General features: G+C 49.7%; 5 protein-coding genes across 5 annotated transcripts; 3 read left to right on the forward strand and 2 right to left on the reverse strand.

Moving 5' to 3' along the window:
• Positions 1 to 216: 216 nt before the first annotated feature.
• Positions 217 to 1,868, reverse strand: HO173_006850 (uncharacterized protein; the record flags this gene model as incomplete). The annotated part of the gene is made up of 5 exons (XM_037308756.1): positions 217 to 434; positions 490 to 777; positions 840 to 973; positions 1,034 to 1,643; positions 1,706 to 1,868. 5 exons carry the CDS (start codon positions 1,866 to 1,868, stop codon positions 217 to 219), a joined length of 1,413 nt encoding a protein of 470 aa, XP_037164301.1.
• A 750-nt stretch (positions 1,869 to 2,618) lies between these two features.
• On the forward strand, positions 2,619 to 6,508 carry HO173_006851 (uncharacterized protein; the record flags this gene model as incomplete). Its single annotated transcript, XM_037308757.1, has 2 exons — positions 2,619 to 2,647; positions 4,219 to 6,508. The coding sequence occupies 2 exons, from the start codon at positions 2,619 to 2,621 to the stop codon at positions 6,506 to 6,508; spliced, it is 2,319 nt and encodes a 772-aa protein (XP_037164302.1).
• A 367-nt stretch (positions 6,509 to 6,875) lies between these two features.
• HO173_006852 (uncharacterized protein) lies at positions 6,876 to 7,361 on the reverse strand (the record flags this gene model as incomplete). The annotated part of the gene is made up of 2 exons (XM_037308758.1): positions 6,876 to 7,121; positions 7,179 to 7,361. 2 exons carry the CDS (start codon positions 7,359 to 7,361, stop codon positions 6,876 to 6,878), a joined length of 429 nt encoding a protein of 142 aa, XP_037164303.1.
• A 1,739-nt stretch (positions 7,362 to 9,100) lies between these two features.
• On the forward strand, positions 9,101 to 10,726 carry HO173_006853 (uncharacterized protein; the record flags this gene model as incomplete). The annotated part of the gene is made up of 3 exons (XM_037308759.1): positions 9,101 to 9,731; positions 9,792 to 10,437; positions 10,498 to 10,726. 3 exons carry the CDS (start codon positions 9,101 to 9,103, stop codon positions 10,724 to 10,726), a joined length of 1,506 nt encoding a protein of 501 aa, XP_037164304.1.
• Positions 10,727 to 12,486: 1,760 nt separating this feature from the next.
• On the forward strand, positions 12,487 to 16,328 carry HO173_006854 (uncharacterized protein; the record flags this gene model as incomplete). Its single annotated transcript, XM_037308760.1, has 3 exons — positions 12,487 to 14,121; positions 14,175 to 14,469; positions 14,578 to 16,328. The coding sequence occupies 3 exons, from the start codon at positions 12,487 to 12,489 to the stop codon at positions 16,326 to 16,328; spliced, it is 3,681 nt and encodes a 1,226-aa protein (XP_037164305.1).
• Between the last annotated feature and the right edge of the window lie 556 nt (positions 16,329 to 16,884).

Here is a 16,884-nt window from a genome sequence, read left to right on the forward strand (position 1 = left end):
GTCGCTTGATCTATTGGTGTCCTCGCTTTATCAAGTAACTCACTTTTGGACAGCACGAACCTTCCCGTCGTCATGAAATCTGAAACTCGAATTTACCCTCGAACGTACTCTTTTCTCTTTCGATTACCATTTTACATACAACTGCTTTCGCCTTCTCTTCTCATTCAACGACTTGGCCAACGTTTTGATCGAAACATATATATTCTGTAAAAGTCGTCACCGCTCAAAATGCACTGGACAGCCGTCTTTGGCTGACATGACCAAAGTCATCTTTTGTCGCTCCTTTGCTACCCTCTTGAGACCATGGCTACTGTGCGATGAGTAGGCTAGCCACTCCTGAGCCTGAGGTCTCTCAAATGGTCCGGCTTCTATCACTGAGAATGTCTGTAATATCCGAACAACTGCGTAAGATGTTTCGGTAAGGCCGAAATCCTCTGTGTCCATCAGCATCACTTCCCATGGGTCAAATTGCACATCGAAGTGACTTACGGCCAAGACACACCCTGGGACCTCCGTTGAACGGAAGATAGCCCCAAGCTGCGTTTACCTCATCACGGTATAGAGGTAAATCTTCCTCCCAACGTTCGGGACGGAACTCTTCAGCGTCTTCTCCGTACAGGTCCTTTCGCCTGTGCATAGCATACACACAGAAAGCCACGTTGTCACCTTTTCGCACAAGCACAGGCGACAACCCATCGGGACCGCCACCTCTTGGTAGGATACTGGTCTTGTGCACCGTCCGTGTATTCACCGGTACTGAAGGGTATAAGCGGAGAGCTGTTTACATAACGCCTATCAGGAAATCAATCTCCACAGTATTTTGGAACGGCAGTACCTACTTTCCTTGAGGACGTTGGCCAGATAGGTCATCTTCTTGAGGTCTTTCCGCTTCAAATCTTTTCCGTCCCCAGCGATCGATTGGATTTCGTCCCGTAGTCTCTTCAAGACATGTGGATTTCGTGGCAAGAGATGGCTAAAATTGAAGCCGATGTAAGCAGTCATAAGGTAGCTATTGGAAAGAATGAGACCTTACAAAGTCCACGATAGGAGACAAGCGGTGGTGTCTCTGCCCGCGAGCAGAATATTTATGAGCTGGTCGCGCAAAGCCCTTCGATCCCGGGAATCTTCAGCAATGGCGTCGATGAAGACGTAGCGACCGTCCTCATCACGAGACTTCTCTGTTTTGGTGAGACGCCGGTCAATGATGTTCTCGATAAAGTGGTGTACTGAGGCACAGGCTTCTCGAAATCGCCGGCCGCCTATCAACCAGTATAGATCCAAGTATCGATAACGCTGGACCACATAATCTTGAGCAACGTCGAAGCTTTCGGCAAATTGGATATCTTCTCCCGACTGATTTGCTCTTAGGCTATATGTTGATTCTCCGAAGAGGAATGCCGAAGTTGTGTCCAGAGTAAATCGAAAGAAGAGAGGCTGCAGGTCCAGGCTTTGTCCTTTCTCCAGGATACAGCTGATCAAATCGTCCACATGCTCACACAAGATATCAAGGTCTTGGTACTGTTGGCGGGAGAATTGCGGGCGTAACATTTGTCGAGAATGCTTCCATGCAGCGCCATCCTGGGTGAATATACCATCGCCAAGCAATGGAAAGAATATCTGACGACGAAGTCCATACCCAAAATCTGCCCACGGAAGCATCAAGATTTAAGCCAACAATTGAAGCACGCTGGGACGATTCACGTACCACCAAACCTGGTGGAGAACATGGCCTCTAGGTTTCTCGGCTCGATGGTACCAAATGCTGGGGTGCCTAGGAACTTTTGCTCCAAAGTATTCCCAACATCTTGAAAGTGAAAGAGAAACAGCTCCATAAGACGGTTGTTCTTATCAGCATCGAAAATCTGCATGAGGCGATCGATACCCCATGGCCATCCATTTCGTAGCCGGGGGGGAGGACAGCAGCCATGACTCTTTCCTAATGCTTTGTCCGACTAACAGATGTCAGATATCGAGGTCATATGACATCGGGCGTCAAATATTGCCAACTGCATGTAAAGGGTTATGGAGATGAACAGAAGCTTACTTTATATGTGATATACTTTTTAGAGGCAACATATATGTACCAAGCTACTAGACAGAGGATGGTTACCCGCACTATTGATATACCCTGAAAAGTGTATGAATCGATTGAGACGAGATGAGAAGAATTTTTTGACATGACGACGGAAATGGTGGGAAAGGAAAGGTGGACAGCGCAATTTGGTAGGGAAATAATATGAGAGCAGTAGTTAAATCATCTTAGGTTGCATCTTAGTAGCACGGCCTCATGCAGGAGAGGAAATGCAAAACGACTCGTGTACGCGCCGTGGCTGGCGCTGAAGCACATTATAGCAGAGTGACCACTGACATGTGCGGGCACCAGCGCGGGGAAGCTCGGATAAGGTACCTTAGGGGGGCCGGGGCGAGCGGGGGTGCCCGGGATAAGGATCCTACGCGAGTGGACTGCGGCCAAACTACCGCGGGCATAAAGTACTTTACTTTAGATGGGAACCTACTTTACATGTAAGATATTTTACAATACCACGCCGCGCCACGAGATATGTGCAATAATAAAAAGATCAATAATGTGCATGAAGCCCCAATCAATAATGTCAATCATGACGCTTATGGGAGCGGATTTGGAGAAGTTTGATGGAACATAACAGCGGCTGGCCAACCAGAAGCTGCCCTCCTACTCCATTCGGTACTCAAGCTCAGCGCTCCCTCGGGATCCTGTTAACTCGGGGGAAAAGCCTTGTTGGCGCTTCGACTTCAGAAAAGTTGCATAGCCATCTACTCTGTGCCGGTTGTATGGAAAGTCCAGATGATATGCATAATCAACTAAATCTGGTTTTCCCAAAGCTATTTGCAAATCTGGTTTGGCTTTCATGATGCTCAACTCCCACTTCATGCTCACAGCAGAAGCGCTCGTGATGGAGTGTCCATTAATGTCCTTTTGACCCGAATGCCATATCAACCATGCCCTCATGGGGCTTGAAGCTCTTACATCCGAGTCCCGCCGAGTCTACATTGGACTCTTTCTACGTTGAGTGAGTCTCTTCATTTCAATCTCCTTTGTGGAGACTGGAGATCTCCTCAACCTATCTGTGTCTTAGCTACGCCCTCATGGCTCTGGTGGCTCTTTTCTTCACCTCTGCAGTTGCTTCTTCTCGTCTTGTCGCTATGCAGTTGGTGGTAATGGTAACGTCAATGACATGCAATCTAATCAAGTCACAGCATAGTCGCCGTTCACGGTCTTGGGGGTCATCAAACAGGGACTTGGACCGACCCTGGAACGGGAGTTATCTGGCTGAGAGTTTTGCTTCCCTTCACTATCCTGACCGCCCGCGTCTGGTCTTTCGGATACGAAGCGAATGCTTCAACTTTCTTTGGAGACGGATCAGCCGACAGGATTCAACAGCATGCTCATACTCTTATTGCCGAACTCGAAGCAGTCCGAGCCCTTAGCAGCGCTGCGGAACGGCCAATAATCTTCGTATGTCACGGTCTTGGAGAAATTTTGGTGAAAAAGGCACTCGCACCCCCCCCCCCCCAACCCCCAAAAAAATACCCCAAAAACCCCCCCAAAAAAAAAAAAAAAAAATTAAAAAAACCCCCCAAAAAGAAAAAAAAAACCCAAAAAAAAAAAAAAAAAAAAAAAAAAAAAAAAAAAAAAACCCCCCCCCAAAAAAAAAAAAAAAAAAAAAAAAAAAAAAAAACAAAAAAAAAAAAAAAAAAAAAAAAAAAAAAAAAAAAAAAAAAAATTAAAAAAAAAAAGGGAAAAAAAAAAAAAAAAAAAAAACCAAAAAAAAAAAAAAAACCCCAACCCCCAAAAAAATTTGATGCTCATAACGATAACAAGCCATTCCTTTGCGAAAGCCCTAGGCTTCGTCAAGCGCCTGCAGACACATGATTGCGCAACAAATATTTCCACGTACCGCACAACGTCAGCAGCATATTCACGGGCAGAGACGCTGTCGCGCGAGTGCTTGAAAGCAAGATTCTCGAGCAGCCAGTACCCGATAGACCACACCAGCAGAAGCGCTTCGTACTGTATGGCTTAGGTGGCTCAGGCAAGACCCAGTTCTGCCTGAAATTCGTCCAAGACAATCGTGATAGGTAAGGCATTGGCGAAAACACTCCATCTCATATCACCTTCCTTTTGGCCCACATGCTAAACTTCAATTAGGAAACTTACAATGCTAATTGCTGCCACAGATTCTGGGGTATCTTTTGGATAGATGCCAGTACTATCGAAAATGCAGAGAGGGCTTTGTCACAGATTGGTCAGCTTGGGGGATTGGGGGCCACTCACGACGCCGGCATGTACTGGTTGACTGGACTAGATACACCCTGGTTGTTAGTCATCGACAACGCCGACGACCCCACGATTGACTACTCAAGATTCTTCCCGCCAGGCGAGAGAGGCCATATTTTAGTGACCTCCCGCAACTCGGATTGCAAAATCCACGCGACAATCGGTTACTATGAATTTGGGAACATGGAGGAAGAGGATGCGATCACGCTGCTCTTAAAGGCCGCCGATCATGATGGCACACATGACCAGCAAGTCAGAGAAGTTGCGAGACCTATCGCCAAGACACTTGGTTACTTGGCTTTGGCGCTCATCCAAGCTGGCGCATCAATCAAACATGGCATATGCTCTTTGGAAGAATACATTGACGTATTCGCATCACACAGAACGCAGATCGTGAATGACGACTTTGTACAAGGCTCAGACAGTTATAAGTACAACATATATACAACATGGGAGGTCTCGGTGCAGAAGATTGAAAGTATGGCATCAGAGACGGCCGTGGATGCTATCCAAAGCGTACAAGTTTTAGCTTTCGTCCATTTTGAGCAAGTCCCAGCCAGCATGTTTGAAAGGGCATGGGCTGTCTCACAGCGTCCGGAAGAGCGTGTGCTACCAAAAACGCTCGCAGCCAAGATACTGGAACTCTTCTTGTCGTTCGCCATATTTGCTCTTATTTATACCATGATGTTCCCCACAAGGAATTGGAGCACGGAGCCACGTTTGCCCAACATATTACTCCAGCACGGTTCAACATGGAACTTTTATCGGCTTAGGCAAGCTCTTGCCATGCTATCCAGGTTTTCGCTAATAATACAGCACCAAGAAAACGAAACGTGGTCCATGCACCCAATGGTTCATTTCTGGGCTCGCGAGCGTCTTGATACCCCGGATAAGAAGCTCTGGGCTGAAATTGCTGCCACCACCCTTGCACTGTCCATAACGCCTGGATTTGAGCCGTCTGTTCAGGCGTACCGGAGGTCTCTAGTGTCTCACATTGATTCATCATTGCAGATAGAGCGATCACTATCCCTACTCACGCACAGAGATGACACACATCATGTATCTAAGATTGTCAAGTTTGCTGCAATCTATTCCGAATGCGGCGACTGGATCAAGGCCAGAGACCTGCAGGAAGAGGCGATGAACACCAAGACTAACGCTCTAGGCCGAGAGCATCCCGAAACTCTTGACGCAATGACCGCACTGGCGTGGAGCTATTGGAATCTAAGCAGCAGGAACAAGGCTCTCGAGTTACAGCGCGCCGTGGTGGAGACGAGCGCGATGGCCCTAGGTGCAAACCACTCCAAAACACTCAAGGCAATGAGTAGTCTCGCGTTGACATATTGGCTTTGCGGTAATCGAATCGAGGCCGAGCCCCTGGCCGAAAAAGCCGCGAACGGCTTACAGGATACACTTGGCCGGGGTCATCCTGATACCTTGATGGCAATGGAGACACTCGGCCGGGTCTATATGCACCGAGGGCGACCCCACGACGCGAAGCCATTATTGGTCGAAGTCTATGAGGCACGAAAAATGATGTTCGGCCCAGATAACCCTGACACATTGATGGCTATGGCGGAATTGGGGATGACCTACCATGCTCTTGGGAATTTGACCGAGGCTGAGCTGATTCTTGAAGTAGTCGTGGCGAAGAGGAAGCGAGTCCTTGGACAGCAGCACGCTTACACCTTGTGGGCGATTAACGATCTGTCGAAGATCTATTGCGATCAAGGTCACGCCGTTGAAGCGGAACTACTACTGGTGAACATATTGGAGACGGTGACCAGAACCCTAGGGAAGGAGCATATTGGCATGTCAATGACCAAGATGAACCTCGCGCGGGCATACATTGGCCAGCATCAATGGGCGAAGTCCCGAGATACCCTCACGGATCTGGTAGAAATGCAGGTACGAACACTTGGCCCTGAACATCCCGACACCCTGGCTGCAAGGTCCGAGCTTGCACGTACCTATAGGTACTTGGGAAGGTTGGATGAGGCCGAGGTAATATTTTCGGATCTAATTGACGCGATGAGCAAGATCATGGGCCCTGAGCATCCTTGGACGAAGAAGGCCGAGGGCCAGCTCTCCGCGATTTACATAAGTCAAGGCCGTTTGGAGGAGGCCGAACAATGTGACTTGAGACTCCGAACTTGGGACGCAAAGCTGCCCAAATCTCAAACCATTTGATTCCCCATTAACATCACATGTCCGTTCATGAGCTTGTGCTTGCTGAAACAGGCAGGACCAGCCGAATGACTTGAAGCGAAGGGAAGCACAGAGAAACCTTTCTGGGTTTCTCTCTGTATCGGTGGTTCTACACCATCAGAGGCTAGGTCTTTCTGACTGATGCGAGGTCGATGTCAGACCAAGTTGTGTTCAAGACGTTGTCGGACTCCCAATCCTTGATTGAGTCGTCAAGTACGAGCCAAACCCATCATATCCGCATATGAAAGCGGTCTCGCTTCATCAAGTCATCTCCCACCCAGGGCATATATATGACGGACCTCAACCCTTTGAATAGTTGCAAAAAAGGCCGTTGGGTACACCTTTTCTGTTAGAACCCACGCGTCAATTCGGTAGCCTCAGCAGAACGCTGCGTCCTCAGCATTTCTTTTGCTTGAGACCACCGGCTTTCGACAAGCGCCGGACTCTCCCGCGCATACCTCATCAATGCCGCTACGACGATACGGTATCCGGGTGCATCACTGTTCTCAAACTTGCACATGTGAGAATGATCGGCAGCTATGCCAGAGCGTTCCGTGTTGTCAAGAATGGGTGCGGCGGAACTCGCGTCGACAATCTCCTTGTTGTCAGCCACGATCAATACAGACAGAATGTAGCAAAAGAGGTGAAATACATAAGCTTTGCTAAGAGATATCGTGGTCTTCTCTTGTTCCCAGAAGAAGTATATACGAAACCTTTTCATCAAAGGCGCAAATTGGTCTGTCACATTCTGCAACGTTTCGGACCCTTCTCGAAGTGCGTTGAGAAGCTGGCCGTCTGTGTCTACGATAATTTTTGGTGTTACTGTACTGACCATATGCCGAGCTGTGCTAAACATTTTTGTTATGTCGCTACCGTGGTGCGGTGTCCCAAGGAAGAGAATTGCGTACGTAGAGACGAAGATTGAATGCAAATGCTCTATATGTGCCGAGGTTCTGCTGGCGGAGTAGGCCAGCGCCTGGAAGCCAAGTCGATTCGACCTATCTAATTTCGGATTGAGAAAGTACTGAAGATACCCTTTTGACAATGATACCCCCAAGTGAATGGCATACAAATATAATGGGCTTTTCTGAAGCGCCTTCTATCTATATGTGACCCGGTTAGTAGATCAATTAAAGAGCATTCGTAAAAATGCTTCATGTCAACAAACATGACAGAGCGGCATGTCTTTAACAGCGCTGAAATGATTGGAGGAAATGAGAAGTATCTGTGGCTATTTCTTCTCGCTGACTGAGAGAAGAGAATAGGAATTGTTCCAGGGACTAGAGGAAGCCATACCTCACGGTCTGCTTGGAGCTGCGCGACATGTGCTGCCCATGAAAGAATGCACATTCGCATTGTAACCCCACGTCAGGATCCTGGCGTGGGGAAGAGCTTTAGGGAGCATGTCCTTGTCCCCCAGCCAAGGCACCTTTCATCCCTCGAATGTCCATGTCTTGAGAGCATTGCCACATAAGCCGTGAACTGCGACAATACTGAATGTGTGACCAGGCTGGGGTCTCTAGCTGGACGACCAGGGCGCATACTCCACTGTAGGGTTGAAACCTGCATAAAGCTTGATGACTCCATAATTCGTCGTCATTTTGCTCGTCGTCGTTTTGCAAACAGTACGTGGGTAACGTTTCTGGAAAGCTTCGGGTAGCGGAAAAAAGAGCAGCACTCAGTAATGTGAAACTGGTAGCTCTGTTATGGCTCTAGTCCGCTTCCTGAGGCCAAGCGGAAACAAACGAGGCTGAGAACATGGGTGAGAGCTAGGTAATGTTGGGGGCATGCATGTATCTCGGGCTCGACCGACAGGAATTGATGATGAGATACGCCCGAGGGGCACTCGGGGTTAAGCTGCATATCGGCGTCTGGCTATGAGATTATTCACGCTCGAAGTTGCTTGATGAAATCAATCATGACCGTCGTTGCAAATGGAATGAAGATGTGCCTAAGCTAAAAGCCTCTCTACTGCTACTCTCGCAGTAAATACGCGGCGCCAATGTCTGTAAAGCTTCCTATCTTGACAGCCAATATTAATGATGGTCTAGGATCGCTCGCGGGGGAAAAAAACCCCCAAAACAAAAAAAAAAAAAAAAAAACACATTTCCAACGAGGTTATTAGAGATTTTGCTTGGATATATAGATATTAGCGCAAAGAACAACTCTTATGAAGTTTAGTTGGAAGAGGGATTGGTGTTAGTAAGGTAACGTGAGGTTGCTTGGCGTGTGCCTTTTTTAAGGATCGCTCTGCACATTCGCTAGGAACCTTGGAAGGGAAAGGGGCAGAATCCAGCCTTGGCGCGCTTAAACCTTGAACCGTGAACCCTATTGAATCTTGATGCCTCGGAAAATCGAGATGTAGTCTAGATATGATTCTCATGATTCCCATGAATCCATGACTTTAAATTCCCCCTTTCCTTCTGTGAAGTATTGAAGCTGCTTCCTTGAGTGACATCCCGTCAGCTTATACGCACCCTGACACCCTGACACCCTGACAGCCACTGACAGATAACCGTTTCCCCACCATACCCCACTACGTGACTACCGGCTCCACTATCAACCCTCTCCACCATGTCTGCCGGGCACAATGAGCCGAAACTGCTCTACAGCGTCGGCAACATAAGTGCATACCACATTCAAGATGGCCAAGAGTCACCTCTCAGCCACTCTGGACCGCAGACCTTGTCCTTGCTCATGGTCCCAACATCATCCCCTTTCGCTGACCTATCTTCCGCCAATCCTTCTAGTGCAGCACCTGAGGAGGACTTCTACCTGCACCTGCATCTCCCCCCAGAGCTCGACCTCTCCCTACCTGCGACAACTCAGATCTACCACCAGCCTCCAAGAAGCTACCTGATCCCACGATGGGATCTAGGACCAGAGAGTGGTGCTTTCACTCGCATTGAGTTTCCTAAGATTGGGACTGGACCTGACAGGGTCACGCAGGAAGATGTAGATACGTTTGAGACGATTCTAGCACAATGCACTGCGTTTCTGGAACGGGCGAGCTTCACATCTGCGGGTGAAAAGAAATATAATCCGGCGAATTACGCTCCTGGCGAGGGTTATGTTGGCTCTGGCCTGGGTGGCACTGAGAAGGGCCACATTGTCCTTGTGGATGAAGAGGATGGGTCAGTCGTTGGCGAGCTTGGGGAGGGGTTCCACGTTGTTGAGGGCAAGGATGTACACGCCGGCTCAAAGAGTATGATAAACTCTCCTACCAAGGGCATTGAATTGGAAGGAAGCATGCTAACTCTTCCAGGACCTGTTGAGATTCAATTGCCCCAGGAAGGCGAAGGCAACCAGATCAACATCACCAATGCTTCAGAAGAATATCTCAAGATGGCGAAGCATCCTGCCTACAAAGACTCAACCCTGGTGCAAAATGCTGCTGTGGCTTCTCGTCTTATAGTCACGGGATCTGGATGGCTAGCGGATCAGATGACCACCGGGGCAGACAACTTCACTAAGAAGACGAAGCCGAACCCCAAACCTATGACTTTCACACCGACTACTCAAGCAAGGGTGAGAAAACTGAACAGCGTCACCCAGGGCGCTGTGGGCCTGTCCGCAAAGACCGTTGGCCAAGTCACCAGACATGCGCAGAACCTTGGCGCAACCTTAACTCGCCGGAGCGAGCAACAGAAAAAGAACCATAAAGCTGACAGAGAAGGCTACAAACCAGGCTTGTTGAACAAATCTATGATGGCGTTTTCGACCATCGCAGACGGCGTCGATTATGCTTCGCGTAACCTTTTGGCTTCGGGATCCAGCGCTGCGACTCAGGTCGTTGGCCATCGGTACGGAGAAAATGCAAGAAATGTTGCCGGAAGTATTGCAGGTGGCGTGAGGAACGTAGGTCTTGTTTACGTAGATGCCGCGGGGGTTTCGCGGAGAGCAGTCATCAAGTAAGTCTCAGTCACTGGACAGCTTATCAACTCGGACACAACGGCTAATTGGACGACTAGATCGGTTGCAAAGGGGATGGTGGTTGGCAGAGCGCCTGGTGGAGGAGACTTGGTAGTTGGCGGTGGAGATGGCGGGGCCATTCCTCCCGAGGCGATGCCTGCTGATAAACCCGGGACGGTGGGAAACCAGAGTATGGGCGCGGGGTCGGGTACGCAAGTTGGCTTTGGCAACAAGACTGCTCCAATAACAGAGAAGTCGAGCTCATTGGGTGAGCCACTGGGCTCCTAAGCATCCCGGCGAGCAATGCTCGAACGCCGCCCATCATTTATAAAGCGTCCGCCGGGATCGTTCACCAACCTGTGGCTCCATCGCAACACAAGACAAAACGTATTTGCTAAGACTACCGCTTCGCATATGGATCTGCTCGGGTAGATATTCATGTGGCAACATGCTATTAGGGTCAATGGAACAGGCAAGTCTTTTGGCGAAAAAGCCTCAACATAGGACCCGAGCAACGGTACTTTCCACCATGCTCGCTGCCAATGTAGGTGTTAATTTCAGCTGTAAATGTCACTAAAAGAAGAAGGTGTCAGCACCCAAGGAAGAATTGCTGTCAGTCGGATACTCTGCCTAACCTGCTCTCACACCCAAGTTCAAAGGCTTGATGCGAGTCGGTGGGCAGAAGGCAGGGCAGAAGGCAGGAGGATTTCCGCGCCTAGGACCTGGCACGTTTACTACATAATATCTTGTCTGCTGCTCGGGCCTCATTATGATGTGCTTGTGGCTTACCCCGGGTCTTCCCATCTCTCCATAGTCCAAGGATGGAAGCTGAAACACCTATCCCATGCAGGCAGGAGACTTGAGGCGCAAATTCAAGTCTATTCATAGGTGGAAAATCATTAATCTTAATCGTTTCCTTGGGCGCTTGATGATACCAAACCACTTGAAGTTGAAGTTGCCCCTTGAGACCAGTGAGACGTGAGTTGAAGATAGAGTGAGAGTGCCTATCTTTGAAGCTATTGTTGTTATTATTATTATTATGATTATTATTATTATTGTACAATTAATCAGTCCAAGTAGCTGAGCGTTTTGTAAATATATTTGCTAACATCAGCCCTTCCAATCGAAAAGTCTGGGCTGGGCCGCCCAAGAAAAAGTTGCTTTCCTTGAACACACCCCCCCCATGCTCCAAAGAAATTGCGGCAGGGAACTCTAACCGATTCTGAAAGAAACCGATCCAACTCTGCAACAAAAACAACATCCAGCTTTAAAGCACACCTCTGACCTTTCACTCTCCCCCCGCCTACCGCTTCCTTACAAGGCCAGGCCGCACCGGCTTCTCGAGGCTCTTGAACGACGCCAATTTCACCAATGATAGCTGTATAGCTTCATTTCCGACCGTCGTTCCCACGCTCCTTCATCTGCGTTTCCTTGCCTTTCTCTGACATGTGCTCTTAATTCCCGGCGATACTTCTATACAAACCTTCCGATTTGGCGCACAACCGACGTCTTTATACCATCCCAATGACAGAGCATACTCATTGAGTAGAAAGATTGCGCTCTCTGTTCTCTACCATATCGGAGCAGGACAACGCCTCCTACTATTAAGAGCTTCGTCAAGCCCAGCTGCATAGGATACAGCCTGAAATCCTTGGTTTTACACTGACCCAACATCTTTAGAAAGTACGATCCACGGCCGACGTCTTCGATTTTCCTACCACATTGGCCAGCGCTGGGCTTCCAGAACATTCAACCAAGACACAGAGTCTCGGCTTGGTCCTGTTAATTGGCTGAGACTCAGCTCTCTGGAAAATTGACTTGTTGCATGGTCTAATTACCAGAAGACTACAAAGAGGTGGAGCTCGCCGTGGCTCTGCTACATCCCGAACACCGCGAGTCAAGTCGATCAGGACTGCCCGGCGAGATTGGAGTCTCCACGCCACTTTAGAGAGGCACCAGAGGGTCGCAACGGAAGAGGGTCATACATTTGGCCTGTGTCAAAGAGTGGGCGGGAACAAGCCGGAGCAGGTACGTTGTCGATTGCTACGATGCAAGTAGCTTCGCAACAGACACAATCACCAGTCGGCCCTGGCACATATGCCGTGGACCCTTCTTTAGCATCACGACGGCAATACTCCCAGCAAACCTCACAAGCAGGTGACCAGAGCCAGAGCCACTCGCAACCGAGAAGCTCACCTCACTCATCGACACGACCATCGACACGGCCAAGCGGTAACGGAAATCAAACTCTGGAGCCTGATGCCTCTCAACAAGCTCCATACCAATCTTCTGCGGGGGCCTATCATTCGAACTCGAGTACCCCTCGCGGTCAGGACATGGCTAGCACTACCCATGCATCCCCAATGATCCCTACTACATCTTCGTCTCCTCCGCATCAGCAGAGTCGGAGAGACCAACGAGGGCAGCAATCACATCAAGCCCGCCCACCAATATCACCACCTCCAAGAACCTCGTCAAATCAACGTGGCCAAAGTATCGGTTTACCATCGAATGCACCCCTTGCCGATAGAACAGCTTCCTCGCGGCAGACTGGTCAAGCGATTGACGAGCGCCAATCTGCATCCCGCAGTGCTGCAGCAGAATCACTGAGTGGTGGTGAACCTGGAATAGACAATGATGCGGCAGCAGCAAGATCACGACGGAGAGGGCCGACTTCGTCGGAAGGACCGCAAAGGGCATCAAGCACCCGAGAACCAGGCTCTCAACAGTCACCCACCGCCGTGGAAAACCGCTCAGCCTCAAATGTAGCCTCCGCAGCGTCTCACACCAGGCCTGGAAGAGATGAAAGCCAAATAATTAACCGAGTCGTGGTGGACGATCCTGCTGTCGACCTCAAACGCGAACAAGAACGGCAATTGGAATCCGTGCCAGGACTAGCGGTCGTGAATAACGTGACCGCTGAAGACGTCGGCAGGGCAGCTCCTCGAAGCAGGCAAGATTATTCGGCCAGTGCAGGAAATCCAGGACGAAGAAAAGAGACGCGATTTGGTGAATATATTCTCGGGCAGACTCTCGGCGAAGGAGAATTCGGCAAAGTCAAGTTGGGCTGGAAAAAGAATGGGGAGGTTCAAGTAGCGATCAAGCTCATCCGACGAGAGAGCCTTGGGCAGAACCCAAGTCGACTGCCCAAGATCTACCGCGAGGTGTCCATCTTGAGGGGCCTCGAGCATCCAAATATTGTCAAACTCCATGAAATGATTGAGACGCCTCCCTACATTGGTATCATTTTGGAGTATGCATCTGGTGGTGAATTGTTCGACTATATCTTGAATCATCGGTATCTGAAAGACAACACAGCCCGAAAGCTATTCGCCCAGCTTGTTTCAGGGGTTGGCTACCTACACAAGAAGGGTATTGTGCATCGAGATCTCAAACTTGAGAATCTTCTGCTTGACCGAAATCGTAATATTGTTATCACGGACTTCGGTTTTGCCAACACCTTTGATCCCCGCGATGAGCTGGGTGAAGACATTGAGAAAAAACTGACGGACCGGGAATTTGTCCGGAGGATGGATCTGGAGCGAGTCCAGAACGGGAGTCGGAGAGGAGATTTGATGGCGACAAGCTGTGGTAGTCCGTGCTACGCAGCACCTGAGCTTGTAGTGACAGATTCTCTCTATACCGGAAGGAAGGTCGACGTTTGGAGTTGTGGGGTCATCCTGGTAAGACACTCTTCCAGCAACCAGGTCAACGAACAGTCTAATTTTTGCTATAGTACGCTATGTTGGCTGGCTACCTGCCCTTTGACGATGACCCTGCGAATCCTGAAGGGGATAACATTAATTTACTTTACAAGTACATTACGACTACAGCTCTTACCTTCCCAGAATACGTCACTCCGCATGCTCGTGACCTCTTGCGAAGGATCCTAGTCGCCGACCCCAGGCAGCGAGCGGATTTATTTGAGGTCGCCAGGCATAGTTGGTTAAGCGATTTTGCGCATGTGGTGGCACAAGTCACAAGCAGTACCACGACCGTTGGCGAGATTGCGAATACCACTGTCACAGCAGGTAGAGTCTCTCTCTTCCACACTGTCTCTTACATGTGTTTTGCAGCCACCTTTGCTCTGAATCCGGATGTTTTGCTTGCCAAAATAAAGCTGACTCTGTTCTCACTAGATCCACAAGATGCTCCTCTGCTCGTCCGCAGTGCTTCTGTTAGAGAACCAGCCAAAGCACATCCGTCCAACATGTCTCCTGTTGGCGCGCTCACTCATCAAGGTAAAATTGACCCTGAGCAAGCGATTGAAAAAGCCAAAGCACCTCGTGATCCTAAAAGAAGGACTGTGCAAGTTGAATACGTCGCTCCGCAAAGCCAGACAGTTAGAGGCGAAGGTCTGCCTCTCATCAGCTCACCCGCTACAGATGTCTCTCCCCAAGCTGCTTCAACAGGTCAACAGAAGACTCGCGCCAGGGCCGGCAACGAAGGGCCGGAACCTGTCCCTCGACAATACAGTGCGACGACTAAGTCTTCGCCGCAAGACGCATCGGTTGCACCGGCCCCGAGGTCAAGTCAAGCATATCAACAGGGGCCAAATAGAACCCAGTATCGACCTAGCAGCTCCCAGCGAGACATGGCGCCTCCTTCACGGCCACCGAAGGATCTACCTCGTTCTGTGTCTGAATCTACTAGCGCGTTCGGCCCGCTTCCAACCTCGACCGTAACCAGGCCCACTACTGGAGGGTCTATGGCTTCCACAGCTGGTCGATTACCTTCCAGAGGAAACTCTTATAGTCAACCACTTCCACCTACGGTGGCACCGACAAATGCAGAAGGACGGCTTGCGCAGCCCAAGAGTGGCAAGCAATACAATATCTCAGCGCCGATTCCCCAATCAGGACCTTACGGTCAGAATGAATCAATCGGTCTGCCAAGCACTCAGCAGTATGAGCCTCCAACATTAGGAGATCACAGAGATCAATCTCGAGGGCACAAACGGTCAAATACTTTGGGAAACTTTTTCAGGACAGGTTCGATCTCTGGTGGCAGGTCGCAACCTCAGTCGCCTGGGGAGCCACAAAGAGAGAAAAGATATCCACCTACAAGCATGAAGGCTCCGATAGCAGCTGATAGTCCCCGGCAATCAACAGATTCACGGCGGCCCTCATTCAGCTTCGGACGGAAGAGCAGCGATTTGAGAAAGATCACTGATCTACCCAAACAGGAGAAGCCACGGAGATTCTCTCTATTGCCCGCTTCTTTCTCATTAAAGGGATTCACCAGCACTGGCAGTGGGAAAGATGCGAGCAACGAGATGAGACCAACTTCTGAGCGGAGGCCGTCGAGCAACGTTCAGTCAGCCCTTTCAAGCCGAGCTCAATCGCGTCCGCAGACCATGGCATACAGTAGAGGCCAAAGTGGAGGCAATAGCTACGGACAAGAGGAGAACTTCCCCGCAACATATGATGGTTCGCGGGACCGTGCACGAGATAGTCCTGTACAACAGACGCGAAGAAAAGATGTCCCTTCTCGAGGTGGGCAGCAGAGCGAATATGACAACCCACAGACCGAGACTCCTCACGATCCTTACCCCACTTCGAAGCCACTGCAACCGGGCCAATCGTATCTGGACACGCCTACAGAGTCCCAGATATCTATTAATCATCGACGCGAGCGGCCTGTCTATCCTCAGGGTTTTAACGAATACGAAGAAGAGGCAGCCGGTACATCGATTGCTCAAAACCGAAGCGGACGTGGACCGAATGTTCTACAAAAGAACAATCGGAAATTCGCAGATGCGTACGAGCAAGACGCGGATCCAAGTTATGGGGTGGGGGGTCAACACGCCGGGACGTCTGGGGCAGCGAGAAGGGTGATGGATTTCTTTAGAAGGAGAGGCAAAGCAAGAGCCGGGGAGGAGAGGGTGTGAGAGAAAGATATGAGAGAAAATGGTGGACTGTCGAGAAGGGGCGACTGGGATACACAACAAGGGGCGCTATCCATGCTGCCTGCAAGTTGCTCGGCGCTTTCCATACCCCCTTATCCATTCAGGATATAGCAGCGTGATGGAATGAGCTTGCTTGTACATGGTACGGCGCATTGGAGCAAAGCATTTCAGGAGGCGTCTTTTCCGTCCTTGCTGGAAGAGTTGGGACATACTTATCATTGGGCAGTTTTACTAGAGTGCAAGCTAGCGCTTGGGGCGTGTAATTCGACATATCACAGTGGCACAGTGCAATATTCCCTTGCTGCATGTCTAAAACGGGTGGAGAGAGATAGAATTAATCCATTGTAATGAGAAGCCTCCTCGCAGGCAATAGATGTGAGCTTGGTTGGGACGGACAAGACCATTCTTGGGGCGTTTCAAGGTACACATTGAATGACATATCATTCTCTGCCTCCAAAATACGAGTCTGTACCCCGGGATTAAAGGGCAAGATGTTAGTTGAAAATGAGGCATTCTGATACATGATAGTAATGGATTG

The sequence above is a fragment of the Letharia columbiana genome (genome assembly GCF_014066305.1).
Source record: "Letharia columbiana isolate WasteWater2 chromosome Unknown Sc0000021_s0, whole genome shotgun sequence".
Taxonomy (NCBI): domain Eukaryota; kingdom Fungi; phylum Ascomycota; class Lecanoromycetes; order Lecanorales; family Parmeliaceae; genus Letharia; species Letharia columbiana.